The 22,356-nt window shown below is 34.1% G+C and overlaps 1 protein-coding gene across 2 annotated transcripts in view; it reads right to left on the bottom strand.

The window, feature by feature from the left end:
* Ttc6 (tetratricopeptide repeat domain 6) overlaps window positions 1-22,356 on the bottom strand; it is a 222,464-nt gene that overhangs the window by 37,772 nt on the left and 162,336 nt on the right. Inside the window, exons 15-21 of one of the 2 annotated variants that reach the window (XM_063246763.1) lie at window positions 10,601-10,737; window positions 8,962-9,131; window positions 8,429-8,549; window positions 6,463-6,613; window positions 3,082-3,164; window positions 2,093-2,169; window positions 1,553-1,713 (exon numbers count right to left, since the gene is read on the bottom strand). In XM_063246763.1, coding sequence (XP_063102833.1) covers window positions 1,553-1,713; window positions 2,093-2,169; window positions 3,082-3,164; window positions 6,463-6,613; window positions 8,429-8,549; window positions 8,962-9,131; window positions 10,601-10,737 — 900 coding nt within the window. Of the gene's footprint in view, window positions 1-1,552; window positions 1,714-2,092; window positions 2,170-3,081; window positions 3,165-4,693; window positions 6,411-6,462; window positions 6,614-8,428; window positions 8,550-8,961; window positions 9,132-10,600; window positions 10,738-22,356 lie in introns of those variants that run through there. The other variant, XM_063246760.1, reaches the window with a different exon arrangement.

The raw sequence follows: 22,356 nt of genomic DNA, 5'->3' as shown, positions 1-22,356 counted from the left end.
CATGGCTGGGGTGATAAATGGTGGTGTGTTCATCTGGAGACTCAGGTAAGGACACTTATTTCAAGTCACCTTTGTGGGAAGATTTTATTTCTTTAGGGCTCCATGACTGAGGTACTTATTGAGTGCTTACTGGTCACTAGCTAGAGGTTCCCTGAGGTTCTCCAGGCCACAGCATTTCCCTGCCATCGGACTGTCTCCACAGCCAGCTCACACAATGGATCTTTGGAAATTATCTAAGTGTCTATCAACAAGTGAATGTATAAAGAATATGTGACACATGTGCACATGGAATATATGGAATCTAAAATAACTGGTATCTTGAAAGTTGGGAATACAAGAGTAGTTCCTGAAGGCTGAGGGGAGAGAGAGGTGTAGCTGAAAATGTGAGGGAAAGTTGATCAATGGATACTAAGTTACAGTTAGAGAAGAACAAGAAATTCTGCTGTGCTATTGCACAGCAGAGTGACATAAATAATAAAGCCTGTACATCTCAAAAAGCTAAAAAAAGGCTTTTGCAACTTTTCACCATGAAGAAACAACAAATGTTTGAGGAAATAAATGTTTAGCCTGATTTAAACATCATACAATGTATACATGTGTCAAAGCATTACATGGTTTCCCCAATATGCATAATGTTATGCTTTTATGTATTAGCAAAAAATTAATTTTTCAAATCTTTTTAATCTGTAAAACTCACCTTTAGATAAAGCCTTAAACAAAAATAAACCAAGAAAATACAGGACAATATCTTACTGACCTTATCACAGAGAAGAACTTCTTAAACATGATTTTTAAAAAAGTTTAGATAACAAAACAAAAACTATATATAGTCAACTGCATTAAAATTGAGAATCCCTGTTCATCAAAAGACACAAAAAGACAATTAATAACAAGCCACAAATTATGTGAAGACACATAGGACAGTCAAGGCATAGTATATAGATCTTAATTTTTAAAATATTTAAAGTCATTAATGCAGACAAAAAATGTGTCTGGTATATAGGAAATTGATAGAACCAGAAATATAAGTGGCTCATAAGCATAAAGACATTCAATTTCATATCCAAACTGAGAAATCTGAACTAACAACACAGTGAGAAATTCGGTTTTATCCATTAAATTGGCAAAAATAAAGTCTGGCACACCATTTACAGTAGAAGAAACAAAGCAACAGGAACACTCATATACTACAGGTGAGAAAATAAGTTGGTACAACACTATAGAACAATGTGTCATTTTCTTAAAAGTTAAATATTCACACTCTAGCATTTCCACTGCTAGGAATATTTTCTGAAAATCAATGACCTATATTAACAAAAGACATAAAAAATAGTATTTAGAGGAGCTATATTGCAAACTGAAAAAAAAAGAAAAGAATACAAAGGTTATTTAATAGCAGAATGAGTAAGTAAACAGTATAGTAAATGCTGGTATAAATAAATAAACATTGGTAAATAGTGTAGTTTTGTAACAAAATATTTAAATATCATACTAAGTACAATGTATAAGTTGCATTAGTAGGTTTGACAAAAGTTATTCAGGAATCTTTCACCTTGATTTTCTTAGCCTTCATTTGGGCTTTTGCTAGTAATGTAAACGTGGTCATCTCTGACCTATTCCATGGCATCCCATCCAAGACCTGAATGGCTTTTTCATGGTTTTCACAAAATAAATAAATGTGTGCTTGTTGTATTGGACTCAATTCAATCAGACCTAAAAGGACAAAAGAGTTTATCAATACCTTTGCCAAATATCAAGCATTTAAAAAATAATTATTTAAAGAAGTAAAACAATTCAATATCTATTTATAATATGAATTAATAAATTCATTTTATACCAAAATCTATTTTCTACCAGAAAACATGAAGACATTCCAATTACAAACCAAAGCAGTGAAATTGTATGTCTGGTAAATCCTATAATAACCTCTCACAAAATTCATGTCTTATGAATCATTTTACCAATTAGTTACATATATGTGAAACTGAGGTTTCAAAATATTTGTCACTCAAGCCTTCGTATTATTCATAAATATAGTATAAAAACTTTAAACAGTAAGTTAAAACTATACTTTTACATTAATTGTATTTACCTTTGTTCATTTCTGCTACTTGATAAATAGTAAACTTTGCAAGATCATTACATTTCATCATAAGAAGATATTGACCTCTGGAAGAAATAATAGTTGTTTGATTCTAAGCAGATAAAATAATTTTTCTAAGGCAAAGTTTCTCCTAATAAGTTCCTTAAGATTTCATTATTATAACACATGTATTCATATTTTATGTATGCTTAAAAAGTTTGAAAATTATGGGACTTTTATAGCAATGTGAAAATTAACATGGAGCTTTGATGAAACAACTTAGGATACATGAAGCTAAAAGGAAAATAAGCAAATCTTTTCTTTCAACTGTATTTAAAATGCTACAGTTTATTGCTGAGAAATTAGTCAACAATAAAGGGCCATTAAAAAGGAAATAATATTTACATATTTTTAATTATGAATTATTATTATTATTCATAATTATTGCTAAAATGTGGTTCAAACACAGATCAACTGTTTATCAGAAACCACTGTACCATTTTATTTTCCAAAGTTTATCAATCCTTAAAGAGTATGTTTTTGGTAGTGATTATTTGCAAAGAGTTCATTTTTAACAAGCTTTCTTTTGAAACACAATTCTATGTGTCTTTTTTCCCCCACTGCATTAGCTAGGGGTTGTTTGTTCCCTTAGTGGACACAATCAAAGCAACTGTTCAAAATGCATTATCTTACTCTCATCAGACATGCGATAACTATATAACTACTAGTAAAATGTAAAAAAAAAAAAAAAAAAAAAGCCTTAAAAGGTAAGCAGTTGTGTTTTGATGTGTGATAAAGCAAAAGGAAAGACCTGGTTATTTTAAATAATAAGTTATCTTGAATCTTAACAAAGCTGGCTTTCTGTTTGGGGGATGACCATTGCTGGAGGTTAAATATACATAAACAGGCTGGAGGAATCAAGAGAGAAATAAAGGTCCCAACAGCATGCTCAGATGCTAAGTTATCCTGAACAGAACTCAAAATTTCTACGCTCATACCTTATTATGTATAACTGAATTTCATCTGGCTGAAGATGAATAGCACGAGTTAACTCTTTGACTGCACTTTTCCATTTATGCAACTGTGGAATGATAAACAGAACGTAGGCTCTTATGAAGCCAGTTGTTTCTTTTTTGATGTTTAGCCTTTACCATCTACTACACAAATTTTGCATGACTTTATAAGAATCATCAATACAAAAGGAAATAAAGAAGTAAAAGTACAGAAATTTTGCATAACTTTCTTAAGAATCATCAATACCAAAGTATATAAAGAAGTAAAATAATGTTTATGATACAGGCTTTTGGTTTTTAAAAAATTATTTATCTTTAAGTTTGAAGAATATTTACACATTACACACATTTGTAATCTTACACTAATGTAATTGTCACATATTCTAGATTGTTTCTCATTTTCATTTAACTTTTCAGTTTTTGTCTCTGAACTGTAAAACCTGTTTCACCAAACTTCACAAAGTTACGTTCCAAAGTTAGTATGCAAAAAATTAAAATAAAAAGTTAAAGCCAATTCTACTTAAAAATAAGGGAGGAAAAGCAAGCTTGCTCCAAAATTAAGTAAATAAATGGGTAAAATAAAATAAAACAAATAGTACCAGAAGAGATCTGTTGAACATCAATATAGAATAAAAAATAAGCATTAATTTCTTGATTCTGATCAAAGAAATATAATCTGAATTTGTACACATTTGAGCACAGAATTAACTACCATTGCATATATTATCAAAGAAGCACTACACAGACTCCCCGCAAAAAGCTAACCTAGGACGACCAGCCACGTCTCTATCTATAATGACACCTGAGGCAAAAAAGAGAATGCCCAAAATTAATTCGTACATAGGAACAAAGCATACCTCTAGAAACAACCCAAACTGTTTGCAGGAATAGTAAAATGGAGAGAAGGAAACTATGAGACTCGTTTAAACAAATCTAAGAATTTCTTGTGGCTGTTCCTTCTTAAACTGCCCTCGCTCAGGTTGGTGCAATTAACAAACTGTCTAGTCACGTGTTGCAATGATGTGCCTGTGCTACCCACAGCCATTTCTCTGCGCTGAGAAACCCTGCTGTGGGACAAGTGAAGGCTTATTTTGAATGGACAGCTTCCAGGGTTGAGCTTCTCCAAGAAACTTTAAAGTAGATTCACTGTGGATACTGAACCCACACAATAAGAGAATGTATTTTTCTATATACATACACGAAGCTTGATTTTAATTTTTAATTGAGTTGTTTCCATTATATCATATTGTACACAATGACACTCTTTTCTTACCCAAAAACATCTCATGGAAATTTCACATCAGCTGGAAGAGTTCTATTTATTCTTCTTATTGACTATTATATTCCATAACGTGAATACACCACAACATATTCAATCTAATTGTATGAACATTTTTGCCTTTCTCAACAGAAACAAGTTTGTGAGCATATACGCTTACATACTGTTATCAGGTTGTGAGTGAGTTATTTGGTTTCTGTGAGTGTTCTGGAGGGAACATCAGCTTCCTCAAAGGGCATGAGCTGCAGGATTAGGCTAAGCAAGCGAGCCATACACAATAAATATCCACGTCTTCCCCAATAGAGGTCAAGAACAAACCTTCCCTGCGGAAAATACTGAAGCTTTCCTTCATCTTCTACCTCCATTATCTGGAAGTTGAAAACGGGACTCCAATTCCACCGGACCCTCTAATGTAGACAGCAGAGAGCAGAGAATCCAGGCAATCCTCAATGGACATATCAATATATCAGAGAATTTTTAAGAAGCAAGGACAAAAAGAAAATCAATAGCCACCTTCTATGGGCTCTTGTAGGCCTTTGGCTTTTGTAGACTTTGGCTTTCAATCCAAGCACAAAAGGAAAACTATGCAAGGTTTGTGAGCAAAGAAGTTAAATAATATGACATGTTTTGCTTGGCCCTCTTTTGGCTGCTATTTTGCAGTAACATCAACATAGTAAAGAGCAAAAACAAGTTGTCTAGAGGCTACTGTCATAATGCTAGTGACAAATTAGTGTCTTGGAGATGGCAGTTAGAAATGGTGGAAAGTGGTATCTGATTGAAGGATGAAGAAGAGAGTTTACAGTGGTTATCTCTGGAAAGTCAGAGTTGGTTGGAGTTGGAGAGGACCTTTACTATTTACTGAATTGCTTGAATTTATTACATTAGGGTACAATATAATTTTTAAACATTTAAATAATATGTAAACATTTAATGAAATTTAAAGGAAATAATAGCTAAAATACTGTTCTATACACATATACCATGCTATAAACCTATACATTCACCGATATGTACACACTTATACATACAACAAATTACAACCCTAAATTCCAAAATGCTAGGAGTAATGATCTGTAGAAAATGGAATTAGGGGCAGTTTTTTAATTTTCATAAAGTTTATTATTTATTCTTATCTGTATAAATATAAAATCTACAATAAATATAGCTACTGTAATAAAGAAAAGGAAGGTACTATATTATTTTAAAAATAAAAGTAAAATATTTTCCATATAGAGGCTTTGAAAGTAACTAGAATTGAGGGTACAGGCAACTACTTTGAAGGCAATAAGATTCACTAAGATGCCCATTCTGGCTTGACTATTGTCTCCTTTGGAAGTCCTGTAATGTTTACAATGCCTAAGTTTTATTGGTCTAGTTCTCTACTGTTTTATCCAACTTTATAATATCTAATGAGATAGACAATTCTTTTTAAGGAAACAAGAGACATCGTTGATAACCATTGTTGATAACCTTGTACTCTGTTTTACATCATGAGCTATGTCTATCCTTGGTTTTGACTGACAGCTTTGTTTTGCCATTTTTGACTTTATTCTCTCCCCCCCAAAAAAGTAATAAGAACTAAGGAGTAATAAAATCCAAAATGTGTAAATTTTGTTGTAAAAAAGAGAGGGGAAAAAAAAAGAGCTCTAACGGATATAACAGCAAGTGTGTTTAGGGGTGTTAAATAGCTGACTATATTAATGTTTTTGGATCATTGAACACAGCTGTTTGCAGTCTCACTGTTTGAATGTCCACTTTGTAATCTTTGATACTGTGATTTGAGCAACTATTTCTAAGATGATAATATGTAATCTATTAACAGGTGATTTCTTACTTTTTTTTTTTGTAGTTCTGTATTACGTGTACCCTTACACTGCTTTGTTTTGTTTTGTGTTTTTCTCTTTTTCCTTTTAAACAAAATTTAAAAAAAAAAAGTAACTAGAATTAACCACTCTGCTAAACACTTATTGCTTAAAAATCCACTAGCCTCAATATTTAGCTAAAAACTGCTTTAATGTATTAAAAATTAACAAACATTTAGAGAAATAAAACATTTTTAAAATTCAATAGTCTCAAACCTTAAATACCTTATAATAAGCTTCTGCTCTACACATATAGCTCTGAATATACAAAGGATCAATTTTAATAGCCTCAGAAAAGTACCAAATGGCTGCAGTGTAATTATCCAAGTGTAACATATGTATGAGGCCAATATTTACATAAGCCAAAGTATAAGTTCTAAAAAGAGAAAGAAAAATCTTGTTAGACATTTTTAATTATTTCAGATGTTCTGCAATCATGAATGAGCCTAATAAAATATATGTACCAACATATAGCCAAGTATTTTAAATATCTTAATAATGCAAACATAACTTTGTTAATTACCCTCTGCTTGAAATTATAAACACCCAGCTGAGCATGGTAGTGCAAGCTTTTATTCTCATTAGTCTGAGTGGCTGAGGCAGGAAAATCTTGAGTTCAAACTTGACCTGGGAAATTTAGCAACTTAGCAAGATCCTGTCTCAAAATAAAAATTAAAAGGGGTTGGAATGTAGCTCAGTGCAAAAGGTCTTGGGTTCATTCAACCCCTAGTATCATATGCACAAAGAAAAACATCTTTAATAGCGGTTATTTATAATGAAAACCTTTAATAAAGTCTTTGGTATGGAATTAATAATTGTAGAGTTTGTGCCAGATTTGGTGAAATCTCCATTCCTGGCAATGCTTTACTCTTCCTTCACTTAATCTTTAGTTAACTTGAATTACAAGTTTAGTTTTCCTCAACTCAGAAGTCTTTGCTTTATGCCATGATTAACAGTGAAAAGTAGTAAAATTCTATGGTTTATTGGCTCAGGGTTAAAAGTCCTCCCCACATTGATATTTACACAGCTGCTTTTCTATATCAAATAAATGTCTTTTTTCTCTCTTAGAATAAAACAACTTTCAATACAGAAATGACCTTAGACATTACCTTTTTCAATATTTTCTATTTCAAAATGAGGAAACCACACATCCGATTGCCCAAACTCATGGAAGCCCTGACTGATTCCTAGACATCAAATTTCCTACCACACAAAAGTTTCCAATGACTCTTTGCACCTGAACCACTTCTTTTCCACCCTGCCTCAAAAATGACCAAAAGAGGGGGCTGGGGATTTAGCTCAGTGGCATAAGCACCTCCCTTACAAGCAGGTGGTCATGAGTTCAATCCCCGGTACCGATAAAAAGAAAAAAAATGACCAAAAGAACTGCAGTCATCATGAAACTGTTTCATGACTTTCCTGGGTCAGCTTTAAAGTTTACCATAGATAGCTAGGTAAACAGTCTGCTGGTTGGCATGAAATTAGCATGATTTGTTACTCTTTCTGACAACTTTCATCTTAATGAATGCTTCGTTGGAAAGAAGGGGTATTGTTTTAATTAAATTCTGTGTTTTACAGCTGGCTTTCTTATGTGTTTGACTTTCACTGTTTCTTCCTGAACCTAAGGATTCAATGGTATTGATTTTTTTCTTCTGCTTTACTAAACAAAACAAAGTTAATTCAGAATAGAGGCTTTCTTTCCACTGAGTTGTGTTTTGTGCATGGCAATGATATACCAAGCAGGATATTTTATCTTTATTTTAAAACCTAATGAAGGCTTTCCAGTAACTTAACTTTTAAAGGCTCTAATCTAGGTATCTTCAAAGCCCTCCTTTATTACCCATAAACAACTTTCCAAATCCATTCAACCTCTAAAATTAACCAAAGCACCTGAAATAAACAATTTATGTTAGTTGAAATCTTACTTTTAGTGGTATTACAATTCTAGGACAACTTTACAATTGTCTCATTTTAAAATAACCTTTTAATAATGGGAGGGAGGCTTTTTCTTTTTCTTTTTTAATTTTTCTTACTTTTACAAAAGCAAAATTTTTCTTACTTTTACAAAAGCAAAATCACAAAAGCAAAATTTTTCTTACTTTTACAAAAGCAAAATCACAAAAGCAAAATTTTTCTTACTTTTACAAAAGCAAAATCACAAAGCAAAATCAGTGTGAAAAGGAAAACATACCTTTCTAGAGAAATAACAGTTTCAAAGTCACAAATTGCCAGCCACCAAAGTTTGAGATGTGTATAGACTATGCCCCGATGTAGAAAACAATCAAGATTTTCATAGCCATCATTTATGAGAGCTAAAAAGTAAAAGCATATATCTTATTCAGGTTTCTAAACAATCATACTCTATCCATATTTTAGTATACAGTCTTCCTATTCCTTATGCATGTTTTTAACATTACTACATAAAATATCATGTAACATATCTACGATTTATCAGGTAAGTAAAAAAAAGTACGTATGCATGCACACTCACACACTACAAAGAGACAAGAACACATGTAGCTTAACCATTGTGACTTACAAGAATACAGAGAAATATGACATAATGTGTATTTAAATAAGTGTATTTAATACAAGTATCTACATATGCATATACACTAACATATATATGATACTAGTGGTACTACATTAACATTCCCCACTATGAATCTGAGCTTGTCAACCTTACACCAGATTCTTAAATACGTGTAATTGAAAGTAAAGTACCTGAAACACTATAATCCTGTAGTGCTCTAAGAGGATTACACTTTCTAAATATGCAAGCTCGATAATATAATGCTGTCCAATTATTAGGATCTAAGTGAATAGCAGTAGAAAAGTCTTGAGTCGCTTGTTTATAAAGGTGCCTTTTAAAATATGCTTTCCCTCTGTACGTCCTAGAAAAACAGAAAAACTCACATTAATATATACAACAAAATATTCATCTTTCTTTTGGTCAAATTTATTTACCTAGTTTTACATTTCAAGAACAATTTGTGATCGTTTCTCTTTGTTTTGTAAGAGTTTAGCCATGATGTTTATAGCAAAACAAAATATGGACTTTTTCTAAATAAGGTATACTTTGTTGTTTACATAATTATATACTCATCAAGTATACATTTACTAAATTTATTTAATTATTTTTACAGGGAGGACAAATTTTTTTGAAACCTTGGAAAAAAATTCTATTGAAGTACTATAGCTCTCTATTTCTCTAAAGGAGTATTAGTAGAGGGAACTAATTAAATTGGTTGGAGAAAAAAAGAAAGTTAATTCAAGATATTTAAAATAGTGCTGGGTCTCTTCTATACTGAAAAATTTAGCTTCATCTCCTTAGCAACAGGGGGTCAATGAAAGGAAATTTTTGAAACAAAAGGTCTTTATTATATGATAATCAAATCTTACCACTGCAGGTCTAGGAGTTAAGTCATAAAAAATCGCAAGTGTGAGCTGATAAGGGATAAAGTAATGAGGCAGTGGAAATGAAAAAGCATGTAAAAGTGAGTCTATGTGAAAAATTAACTTTTCAGAGTATTTAAAAATCTCCATACTATAAGAATTTAAATTAGAATCATATATAAGTAAAATGATAATTTATAATTACTATTGGAAACATAATTACTAATATCCTTTAGTAGTGAAAAATAATTAAAATAAATATGAAAGTTTAACTTATTAGAAAATAAATATTTTTTAAAGAAATACTGCCAAAAATATTTCCCTCCAAGGATAAAGTATCTTAGGTTTCAAGATACTTCCTTTTCTTAAAAGGCACCTGGGAGTGATTATAGGGGGGCATTTGCACAGTGATGTCTAAGCTATACATTTCTATTTTACATGTTTTTATGGATGCATGCTTTACTTTAAGTGCAGCTGAAAATTGCAAGTGAAGAGACAAGTGGTCATGACCATATACCTGTTTTAACTCTCTTCAAAACAGACTTAGATTAAAAGGAAAACAAGAAAATAAAAACCCCACTATGCATAATAAGGTTAGAAGAATGAACTTGAATACATACATTACAATAAGATGTGACGGAAATATATATGAGCAATTCTATGTACTCAATAGACACAAAGGATATGCATGAACAATAACTATAAGAAAAAAAGTGTTACTGCTTTAGAAATGCATAATGTAACAAATACTTAGGAAATGCAAATGAAATAACTTTTACTTTTCATTTACACCTGTTACATTGAATTTTCTTTACCATTAGGGTATAGGTAACATTTTCATTCACTGGTGGTGTTGAAAATTGTTTTTAAAGGGCCGTTAAGTATATTTCAAGCAATATTCTTTTCTGAAAAAAATGTTTCAAATAGTAACATAAATTTCAAAAAATATAATCAAAATAATTCTTACCACGCTTCAGAATTTTGCTGGTCTATATTTAACAAAGTTGTAAAATCATGTATGGCTGAAATCCAATTTTTATTTGCAAAATAAAACTGCCCACGTTTCAATAATGCATCTGTTCTTTTGGGATCATAAAATATACACTGCAGAGGAATGAGGAAGTATATAAATATTTCATATAAAAAACAAAGAAAAGTAAGCAACTCCAGATTACATAAAAGAAAACTGCTATAAAACGGCACAATTTCAGATTTATGTTTAACAACCATACTAAGAAATCCATCTACAATCACATTATTATTGAGAGGGAATATTTTCAGAAACAAAAGGAAAAAAAACCATCTTATACAATAAACCAAAAGTTTTGTCCACTGAAATTTTCAACGAAAGTTCACAAGTGAATTGCCAAAATAGAGTGGGGTTGTATTGGATTCCTCACAGTATTTGATCCTAATTAAAAATGAAACATATCACATTAGTGCAGATTCAACCAACTCAAAAATGGATTAATGCAGGAGTAGCCCCTAAGATGAAGGAAAGAACTGAATTTGTGGCAGTATGATTCATGCATTTTATACTGATACAAAGCAACGGAGTTAACAGACAATTGTAAAACTCTTCACCTGTTGGCATTGGAAAAAGACCACAGGAAATCACAAAGGAGTTAACAAGCACAGAGGATCTTATCAAGCTATTTTTCAAAACAAGCTAATATAGGGTTAACACTGTTTAATATACAGCATATTATTATCTTCAAAGTAGGTGCACAGATTACAAGATATTGGAATGAAAAAAAACAATTGTTTTTGATGAACTATTAGCAATTAATAATGTAATTATCTTAGTCATATATATGAATATATTTTTGCCTCCTCCTTTTCTCCTTTCCTTTTTTCCTTTTGAGCAATTTCTTCCCCTTTCACAATAACTATTGTACATTTTGGGTCTTATCTCTTTCAGATTCTTACATTAGAGAGACAATATGACGTTTGCATATGCAAGTCTAATATCATACTTATAAGTATGATTTTTTGTCTTTGAGGCAGGGTCTCACCACAATGATCCTCTTGCCTCAGCCCGAGTGTTGGGATTACAGGAGTGTGCCACCACTCCCAGCTATGACCACCACTCCCAGCTAGAGTATGACTTCAGCCTGCATCCATTTATATATAAAAACCTCACATTTATCCTTTATATAGATGAGTAGTACTCCATTTCATCCATTCTTCAGTTGTAAATTGTGTTGCTATAAACAAAGGTACACATGTATTGCTGTAGTATGATTTTTTAAACTCTTCTGGTAAGATACCCAGAAGGGGAATAGCTAGATCAAATGAGACATTTAATCCTAGTTTTTTGAGGAATCTCCTTAATGACTTTCACAATGGTTGTACCAGTCTTCATTCTCACCAACAGTGGAAAAGATTCCTTTTCCCCACAGCCCTGCCAGCATTTACTGGTTGACTCTTTCTGGAGTGAAATGGAATCTCCGTTGTTTCCATGATTTAGCTACATTGAGTTGTTTTAATTTGCATTTCTCAAATGACCAATGATGTTGAACATTTTTTCATATATTTACTTGTCATTTGTATTCCTTTACCTGAGAAGTACGATTTTATCTCAGATGCCCATCTTTGAATTGAGTCTTTGAACATGGAGGGCCATGAAACAGGCCATCACGAGAAAAGTTCAAATCCCCCAGGAAATAAGTGGAGTAAAGCAGCTAATCCTGCTGATGGGTCCAGGTTAGCAGTCACTGTCTAGTGCTCATCTGTCCTAACTCTCATCCCCCTTGGAAGACAGAGCCCAGAGAGTAAGAGCCTTCTCAATTTAGGGGATCTGAAAAGCACAAGGACCAGCAAGCCTTAGGGACAGAGAGGAGACAAGGGCATGGTCCTGATTATGAACCAGAAAGAGGCACTGAGGGATCTGTGAGACAGTGAGAGTACATAATGACTGTGATCGGTGAGGTGCAGGACAAGAGCAGGTACCCTCTACACCTCCACCACTGAGGGCTGTGTCTGTGACTTCTTTCCTTCTGTCCCAAACACTGCTGAAATCCATGCAGAAGGGCTCTCTTCTGAGCCCAAATGCCACTGCATTTTCCAGCTGGAAAGACATCCTTTGTGAAACTAAACAACTGGGATACAAAGGTCAGCAGGAATGGAGGAAACAATCCAGATCAGTGCCTGTGCAGACTTTTTCCTGCTCCTCCCCCAAGATCACTAAAATCTGATCAGACTGAAACTCAGGGCGCAGGATTACTGCTTTGACCTGGGAGTAAAGGGAGCAAAGAAAAGCCATCAGAATGGAACACAGGAGCAGAGACACTACCTTCTGCCTGGCCACAGAGGACTGTTGAAGTAGCCAAATAGAGAAAATCTGAGTGGACTTTCCCTTGCCTCCCCTCCCCTCCCCCCCCCATTCCCTCCACCCTTCCCTTCCTTTCCCTTCCCTTCCCTTCACTTCTCTTCCCTTTGTCTTCCTTTCCCCACTCAACATAGTCATGTGCATCAATTTTCTACTGTTGCTTATAGAACACTCTATGCAATTAAGCCACCTATGGTCACTTCAATAGTTTCATCTTGATGTAATCTAACTATGCTTGACTGTTAATTCAACAGTTGGATGTGATCTCCCTACTCTTTTTTTCTTAAGTTTTTTTGACATAGCCCTTTATTTTACAGAAAAAAAGCAAAACTGAAAAAAAGGTAAATTAATATAGAATTTCAAAAAAACAGTAAGAAATCACTAGCTGATAAATTGCATATTGTTATCTTAGGAGTAGCTGTTCAAGTTACAAAATCAAAGCATAAAAATGGACAGTCAATGAAACAATGACATTACAAACTATTCTGTTTGATGAACTAACAAAAACTTAGTAGTATGGCTATCTATCTTGCACACTTACACATACAGTTATATCTTTTAGAATATTTCCTTTCCCTTTCATTATTACAGTATCCATTATACATGTTGGATCTTATTACTCTGTCTTTTATTATTATTTTTATACTAGAGAGACAATACAATATTTATGAATGTCTGATTTATTTCGCTATGAGGATAGTCTCAAATTGCCTCCACTTACCTTTAAAGGCCTCAAGATCATCCTTTTATAGCTGAGTAATATTTAATTTTATAAAAATACCACATCTTTTTCATCCATTCTGTGGTTGATGGACATTTTGGTTGTTTCCACGATTTAGCTACTACAAATTGTGCTGCTATAAACATGGGTGCATGTCTTTGTTACTCTTTACTTGTCACTAAGACAAAATACCTGATGCCCAAAGTTGGGAAAGGAAAGGTTTATTTCTTACAGTTTTTGGAGGTTTCAGTCCATATTGAGTTGGCTCAAAGCCAGGGTGGCATGATGGGGCCACAGTTCACGGAGACTGCAAACAAACAAGGTGGAAACCGGCAAACGAGAGACACACCTTTTCCTTGTCATTACATTGTATGCTGGATCTACCCCTACGTGAGTGTAGCACTGACACCATCAATCCAAGAACTAGGCAATGAGCAAATCACTAATGCACAATGCAAGTGCATGAGGCCTGCGGCCACTGACATAAACCATGACAATGTACATATATCACTGTTAAATGACCTTTTAAATTTTTCTGGGAAAATACCCAGGAGGGGAGTAGCTAGACTGAATGAAACGTCCAGTCCTAGTTTTTGAGGAATCTCCATGCTGATTTTCACAGTCTACACTTCCACCAACGGTGGAGCAGTGTTCCTTTTCCCCACAGCTTCGCCAACATTTGTTATCAGTTGATTTCTTGATGGCAACCATTCTTTCTGGAATAAGATGAAATCATGATGCTGTTTTAATTTGCATTTCTCAAATGACCAGTGATGGTGAACATTTCTTCATGTATCTATTTGCCATTTGTATATCTTCATCTGAGAACTGTGTGTTCATCTCAGATGCCCATTTTTTGGAGAGGGTCTTTGAATTTGGGGGGCTTCAATTCTAGATATATTCTGGATAGAAGTCTGTCTGTGGGATTGTTGGGTAAAATTCTTTCCCATTGTGTGGGTTTTCTTTTCACTTTGTTGATGATTTCTTATAAGGAAGAAGTTAAATTATCACCATTTGCAGATGACATGATATTCTATGTACAAGATCTCAAAAACTCCATTAAAGTACTATTAGAGTTAATAAACTCAGCAGTGTAGCTGGATACAAAGTCAACACTCAAAAATCAATAGCATTCCTGTACACAAACAACAAACTCCCTGAGAGAGAAATTATGGAAATATCACCTTTTACAATAGCATCTAAAAAAATGAAATACTTAGGAATCAACCTAACCAAGAATGTAAAAGATCTATATGCTTAACATTATACTACTCTAAAAAAAGAGATTGAAGATGATGTTAGAAAATAGAAGCCTATCCCTTGCTCTTGGTTAGGAAGAACCAACATTGTGAAAATGGCCATACTCTCAAACTAATACAGATTTAATGCAATCCCAAACAAAATACTGTTAACATACCTCACAGATCTAGAGAAAACATTCCTAAAATTTTTATTTGGAAACAGAAGAAACCTAGAATAGTAAAAGCAAATCCGGGCAACAAAAACAAGGCAGGAGGCATCTCAATTCCTGACTTGAAAATATACTACAAAGCTACAGTGAAAAAATCAGCATAATACTGGCAAAGAAATAGACCTGAGGATTGATGGAACAGATCAGAAGATGCAAACACAACTACAAAGACACTCAGCCACCTGAAGTTTGGCAAAGGGGTTAAACGTATTCACTGGAAGGAGAGCCTTTTTAATGGTGTTGGAAAAATTGGCTGTCCATATGCCAAAGACTGAAACTAGACTCATGCCTAACACCATGCACTAAATTAAATCAAAACGGATCAAAGACCTAAATATTAAAACATAAACACTATATCTACTAGAAGACAAGGAAGGTAGATGGGGTAGGCAAAGAGTTCATGAACAAAATGCAAACCACATGGGAAGGTCTTCAAATAATCAACAAGTAGGATCTCATCTTATTAAAAACTTTTTGCACTTCAAAAAAGTGAGTATTTGAATTTGGGGTATCTGGTTTTCTACTTTTTATATAGGCTAGAAATTAGTCTTTTGCTAACAACAGGCAAAAAGTTTTTCCACTCTGTGGGTTGTCTTTTCACTCTGTTGGTCATTTTCTTTGCTGTGCAAACCTTTTTAATGAGATGAGATTTCAGTTGTTGATTCTCTGTAGTATTTCCCATACAACAGGGGTTTTGTTCATGAAACTTTTGACTATCCCTTTTTTCAGAGTTCTACCTATTTTATCTTCCAGTATATGTCGTGTTCCTGTTTTAATATTTAGATTTTTGATCTATTTTGATCTTAGTCTAGCACATATTGATAGACATGGGTCTAGTTTTAGTCTTCAGCATGTAGAAAGTCAATTTTTCTAGCACCAACTATTAAAGAGACTATCCTTTCAGTGAATATGTTTGGCCTTTTGTCAAAGACAAGGTGGCTATTGTGATTAGAGTTGTGTCTGTAGCTTTGGTTCTGCTCCACTGGTGCTCTTCTGGTGGATTTTTATTTCCAATACCAATCTGATTTTATTATAGTAGCTTTGTAGCATAATTTCAAGTCATGGATTGTGATGCCCCCCAACTTGCCTTTGTTGTTCAAAATTGCTTTTGCTTTCCCAGATGTCTTTTGGTTCCAAATGAATTTTAGGAATGTCTCTAATTCTACAGGCATGCTAATGATATTTTGATTGAGATTTCATCAGATCTCTACAATATTGAGAGCATGGCCATTTTCATACTACTGACTCTTAACTACCTATGAGCAAGGAATGTCTTTCCATTTTCTCATATCCTTTTTCATCTCCTTTTTCAGAGTACTATAATTTTCAGTGTATAGATCTTTTATTTTTTTGTTAGATTGATTCCTAAGTATTGGAGTTTTTATGCTTTTATGAAACGTGATTTTCCTAACTCCTCTCTGTGAGTTTGCTGCTTGTGTATAGGAATGCTATTGATTTTTTACTGTTGACTTTCTATCCAGCTGCACTACTGAATATGGCTATTAAATATAGAAGACTTTTTGCATTTTCTATGTAAAATATCATGTCATCTGCAAATAAGGATCATTTAACTTCTCCTTTTCTTATCCTTATTCCTTTTATTTTTTTTTTCTTGTCTAATTTCTCTGGTTAATTTTTCCATAACTATTTTGAATAGAAATGTTGATACTGGATATCCTTGTCTCATTTCTGAGTTTATAATGAAAGTTTAGTATGATGTTGGCTGTTGATTTTTATCTGAAATAAAGATCATCTATTCTGATTTTATTTACAGTTTTTGTCATGTCATGAAATGAGTGATGAGCATTATCAAGTGGTTTTTCTTGGGAAAGGTTACTTCCCCAGTTTTGGTATCAGGCTAATACTTGCTTTAAGAAATGAATTTGTAATTATTGCTTCCCTTTCAATTTCATTAAAGATTTTGATGAGTAATAGCATTAGGTCCTCTCTAAATTTCTTGTAAAACTCAACTGTCCGTCCATCAGGACTGAGATTTTCTTGGTTGGAAGGTTTTTAATTACATTTTCAATTTCATTAACTGATACTGCATTATTTAGAATTTTTATATCTTCTTGATTATTGATTCTGTTTTGGATAGATAGATCCAAATCATCTGTTATTTTCATTTTATTAGAATAAAGTTTCTGAAAATAGGTATTGATGATTGTCTTAGTTACATTTTTCATTGCTAAGAAAAAATAACTGATGCCCTAGGTAGAGGAAGAATGGTTTATTTAGCTCACAGTTTATAAGTGTTTCGGTGCATAATCAGCTGGCTCCAAGGCAGGGTGGCACATGGCTGAGAGGCAACAGTTCATGACAATGGGAGAGAGAGACAAGGACAGGGACACAGAAAGAAAGGACAAGCATCTTTTTCTTCTTTATATTGTACGTAGGCTACACAATTTAGGATGGGTGTAGCATTCACACCTTAATCCCAGCATTGGACCATGAACCAGTCACAAACTCTAGATTCAACTACCTCTAAAGAGCTTGCCCATATGTCTACACAAAGCTTTGGGGATCATCTAGATACAAACCATAACAATAATCTGGATTTCTTCAGGATCAGTTGTGATTTCACTCTTTTCATCCCTAATTCCATGGATTTGAGTCTTTTTTCTCTTTGATAAGGTTGGCTAAGGTTTTATCAGTTTTATTTAATCTTTCAAAGAATGAACTCTTCAATTCAGGGATTCTTTGTATTGTTTTCTGAGTCTTACATAATTAATTTCTGCCCATGGACGTTTTTGGTTTGACTTGTTTTTTTTTTTAGAAATTTGAGATTCAACATTAGGTTGTTTATTTGAGCTTTAACTTTATTTATGGGTAGTCATCAATATAAATTTCCCTCAGTACTGCTTTTATTGTGCCCATAAGTTCCAGTATGCTGTATCAGCCTTATTATTTAGCGATAGATATTGTTTAATTTCTTTAATTTCATCTGTGAACCACTGGCTGTTCAAGAGGGTGGCAAGTGTCATGAATTTATGGAAATTTTGTGGTTCCCTGAGTCACTGTTTCAATTTCATTGCACCATGGTCAGACAATATGCATGGGATAATTTTAATTCCTAGTTTATTTAAGCACATTCTATGGGCTAGTATGTGCTCTATTTTGAAGAAAGTTCTGTGCACAACTGAGAAGAATGTGTACTTTGATGTTGTGAGGTCGAATACTCTCTAGATATCTACTGAGGCCTTTTGTCCACACATTTGGCTTCTGATAGTTCTTTATTGATTTTTTTTTGTCTAGTTGATCTATTTGGGACAGTGAGGTATTAAAGTGTTAAGGTCTCCCATTGCAATTGTTTTACTGCTTATTTGGTTTTTCATATTTGTTAGTATTTATTTTATATATTTGGGTGTTCCTGTGTTTGGTACATATATATTTATCAGTTATCTATTTTTCTTGGAGTTTTACCTTAGCAAGAATGTAGTGACTTATCTCTTTTGATCTGTCTTGGTTTGAAGCTCACGTAGAGTATTGTTAATCTTTGATTTTCAGTCTATGATGTTTTGAGTCAAATGTGTTTCTTGTATACAGCATATTGTTGGATCTTGTTTCTTGATCTATTCTGCCAAGTTTTTTTTGATTGGTGAATTGGTTAATGATGATTGTAACTGACATGTATTGGTTTTTCCTTGTCATATTATTTTCTAATTAGTTCTTTGTCTTTCCTTTCTGTTTAATTGCTTGCCTTGCCTGGTGGTGTATTTCTATTGGTGTTCTTGGACTTGTGTGCACTGCTATCTCTTGTAGAGTTGATTTGGTGGTCATGAATTTTTTCAGTTGGTCTCTGTCATATAAATACCTTATTTCTCCATTGTTGCTGAAAGACAGCTTGGCAAGGTACATTAATCTGGATTGGAAGTTATTTTCTTTTAGGACTTTGAATACTTTACTACAACCTCTAACTTAAGAGTTTGCGTTGAGAAGTCTGTTATAATTCTGATGTGCTTTCCTTTGTACGTGATTTGTTTCTCTAATAGTTTTTAATGTTCTGTTCTTGTAATGAACTTCTGAAATTATATGCCTTGCTGTATATTTATGATTATGGATATTTGGAGTTCTGTATGCCTCACTTATCTGCATGTCAAATTCTTTTTTCCATATTTGGGAAGTTTTTTGCCATTACTTTTGTAAATAGTTTTTTTTTAATATCATTCATGTAGGCTCTTGCTTTTTAAATCTTACCTTACTTTTCTTTGCATCATCTTGCAATTTTTGGATGTTTTTATTTTTCCTTGTAATTTTAAGAGATCATTTATTTTTGACACTAACTACAACTTTATCTTGTAGGTCTGAAATTCTATTTTCACTTTCATTTATGTGGTTTTGCAAACTTTCAATGGAATTTTAATTTCGTGGGTATTCCTTTGAATGTTTCCTGGATTCCATTTCTATCTTATATTGACAGTCACAGTTTCCAGCAATTTTCCTGTATTTTCTTTTTCTATGCAGTCTCCTCTAGACTTGCCGAGTAAGTTCTTCATTATGTTCATCTCTTTTTTTACCTGGGAGACTGTTCCCAATCTGATTTCCTCTACAGTGGCATGAACCTGTTTCTGAACTTCTGCTGCTATCATTTCAGAAATTTCAAATGGGCACCCTGCATTTTTCTCTGCCATGCTGCCCCTTGAACTTGCTCTAAATAGGCTGCAGGCTAGAATTGGGTTTTGCTTCTGCATCCTGCCATTTTCTTTTTGTTTTTCTTGCCTATAAATTTCTTACAGTAGATAACTATTATAAGAATTAAGGCCTCTCTACAAAATGTCTGTTCTTCAGATGTGTCTTGTATGTGTAGGAAGTTCTTGGTTTTTGTGTCTGCTCCAAAGTTCTACCTTCCCAATTTATTAATTATGAGACATTGCTATCTATTTGGCTCAGCACCCAGTGCTTTGGAACTGGACTACAGATAGTATTGACCCCAGTCCCAGTATTGTTATACCAAGAGAGAACAGCTGACTATAACAAGTACAACTTCCTAGCTAAATACAGTTAGTAATAACAATAACATCAAGCACAACTTAGAAACTGAAAAACTGTGATAACTCTTAATTAGGTACTTCTAATCATAGGGGCAAGATCTACAGTCATTTAACAAAACCCAACATAAATCAGGAATGCATATGCAATGAGTTTTCCCATTATAGAGCAACCTTTCTCTCTGGTGTGGAAATTTAAGAGGTATGGAGACAAAACAGAGAGGTATAAGAAGAGAAATCTAGTCATAGCAAGGTTGAATGACAAAGGATGATAATGTAAACTTTGGGAAATTAGAGATGTCAGGAGACAAAAAATGAAAGCAAAAGATTATCAAAGCAAATCAGAAAGACTAGAGTCAATGTTACTCACATGAAGATATCATATGATCAAGAGACATAGTTGAGGAAAGAGAAAAAAAGATGAATCGAACAAAAATATATGTATAAACAAACAAAAAATCCAATCAGACATAAAAGGGAAACAATACATACAAAAACAACACAACACAACACAATATGGGTCCAAATCAGAGACCACCAAGTCTGCAGTAGGATTAGTGCTAGATATGGGGCTGATCCTGGGTTCTGACTGCAGAAGCTGTGGCCAGTCTTTAGCCAGCAGCTTTCTGCATGGCCCACTCATATCTCCGTACCGTTTGTCTCTGTGGTGCTCTCTTAGTTGCTGTGGCACCCTCAGACAGAGACACCCCAAGGCTCCTCCCAGTTTCATGTACATCTGCTCCACGCCAGACCTTGCACAGCCTGCTCTGTTCCACACAGTCGGCTCCTCTCATGTGCTGCCCTCCTTGTCCTGTGCTGGTAGTCACAATTCTGTACTGTGTTGCGGGTGGCAAGTTGGAGAAGTGCTGACTTCTCTGCCCAAGCACATTTGCATTGCTGGAAACAGGGTGAGGGAGTGCTTATTTCCCATTCCTTGCCTGCCCCCGCCCCCCGGCCCTGTGCTGCTTGTGCTGCTGGTCACAGGTTTGAGGGAGTGCTGACTTCCCATCCCAATGATGTTGGTCACAGGGATGTGCTAATTTCCCACTCCTTGACCTGGCTGCCTCAGGTCACATCACCACCAGTGACCCAAGTCTCTCTCTTGCACTAGTCATAAGGCAGGAGGGATTGTGTTGTTTCACTAGTAATCTTCCTGCCATGGTGAGTACCTAATCTTGTTATCACTAGAGGTTCCAGTTAGCAGTCAGCAGTTAGCACTGCTCAAAAGAAAGAGAATACCAAAAAGAATAGAAAACAAAAACTGGACTGGTAGCTCACTGAGTAGAGAGCAGTCACTCACCCCTGTGTATTCCAGTGAAATTTGTTGCCAGGCTGCAGTGTTCTCTGTGTGCAGGAAATCAAAAGACAGGAGGGGCCTTATATTCTAGATCTATCCTGTGAGGGCTGAGTTTGCTACACATTTGCAGTCTCTCCACTGTTTGTGGAACTTCCTGAGAATGGTGCTTCCTGCTCTGATCCCACAGGTAGTAAATTCACAGGTAGCCCTATGGGCTACATTTTCATTTTATAAAGCCCTATGCCTATGTTTTGTTTGATCTACAAGTCTCTTATTTCAGATTAATTTTGGCAGCAGGATGTATATCCCTCCCTTTCTTTCCATTAGTTATGTTTTTAATTGATTTTCTTTGGGAAGCTCCAATGTGACGCCTTTTTCAGTCATGTTGAATTCCCCCTCATAGGTTTTTTTTTTTAAAAAAATTAGTGTTGCTGTTAAGCCATTAATTGAACTCAACCTCCTTGTATCCCCTTTCACTACCCACTAAAATTCACTCCAATTCTCTTTCATCACTTCCCTTCTCACACACTCACATCTCCCCATCCTCTCTTTTTGCTTGTATATAGAAACTATTTTAAAAATCTATTTTTTCTATTTCAGTGTATATGTAAGGTTTCTGTCTGAAAGCAACTGTTTATAAGCACTGACTATCATTTCTGTTCCTACAGTGTCTTACCTTGACTCATCCAGTTGTCCCTCCTCAAAGGTCATTATTGAGGTCTTCCAGCATAGAATTTAAACAGGATATAGTTTATATACTCGTTTAAAAATAGGATACTAGATCCATAAAGAGCACACAGATGACTCTAAAAGAACAAACCTAAGAATTTTAGATGTAAAGAAGAGCCAGAGAAGGAAACTAAATGTATTTAAAAATATATTCACCAAAATCATTGCAGAAAACATTTCAGATTT

Source organism: Cavia porcellus, unplaced genomic scaffold (genome assembly GCF_034190915.1).
Source record: "Cavia porcellus strain 051 isolate PalLab524CR breed Dunkin Hartley unplaced genomic scaffold, mCavPor4.1 scaffold_1, whole genome shotgun sequence".
Taxonomy (NCBI): Eukaryota; Metazoa; Chordata; class Mammalia; order Rodentia; family Caviidae; genus Cavia; species Cavia porcellus.
Note: the sequence above shows the minus strand (reverse complement) of the source record. Positions and strands in the feature narration are given on the sequence as shown.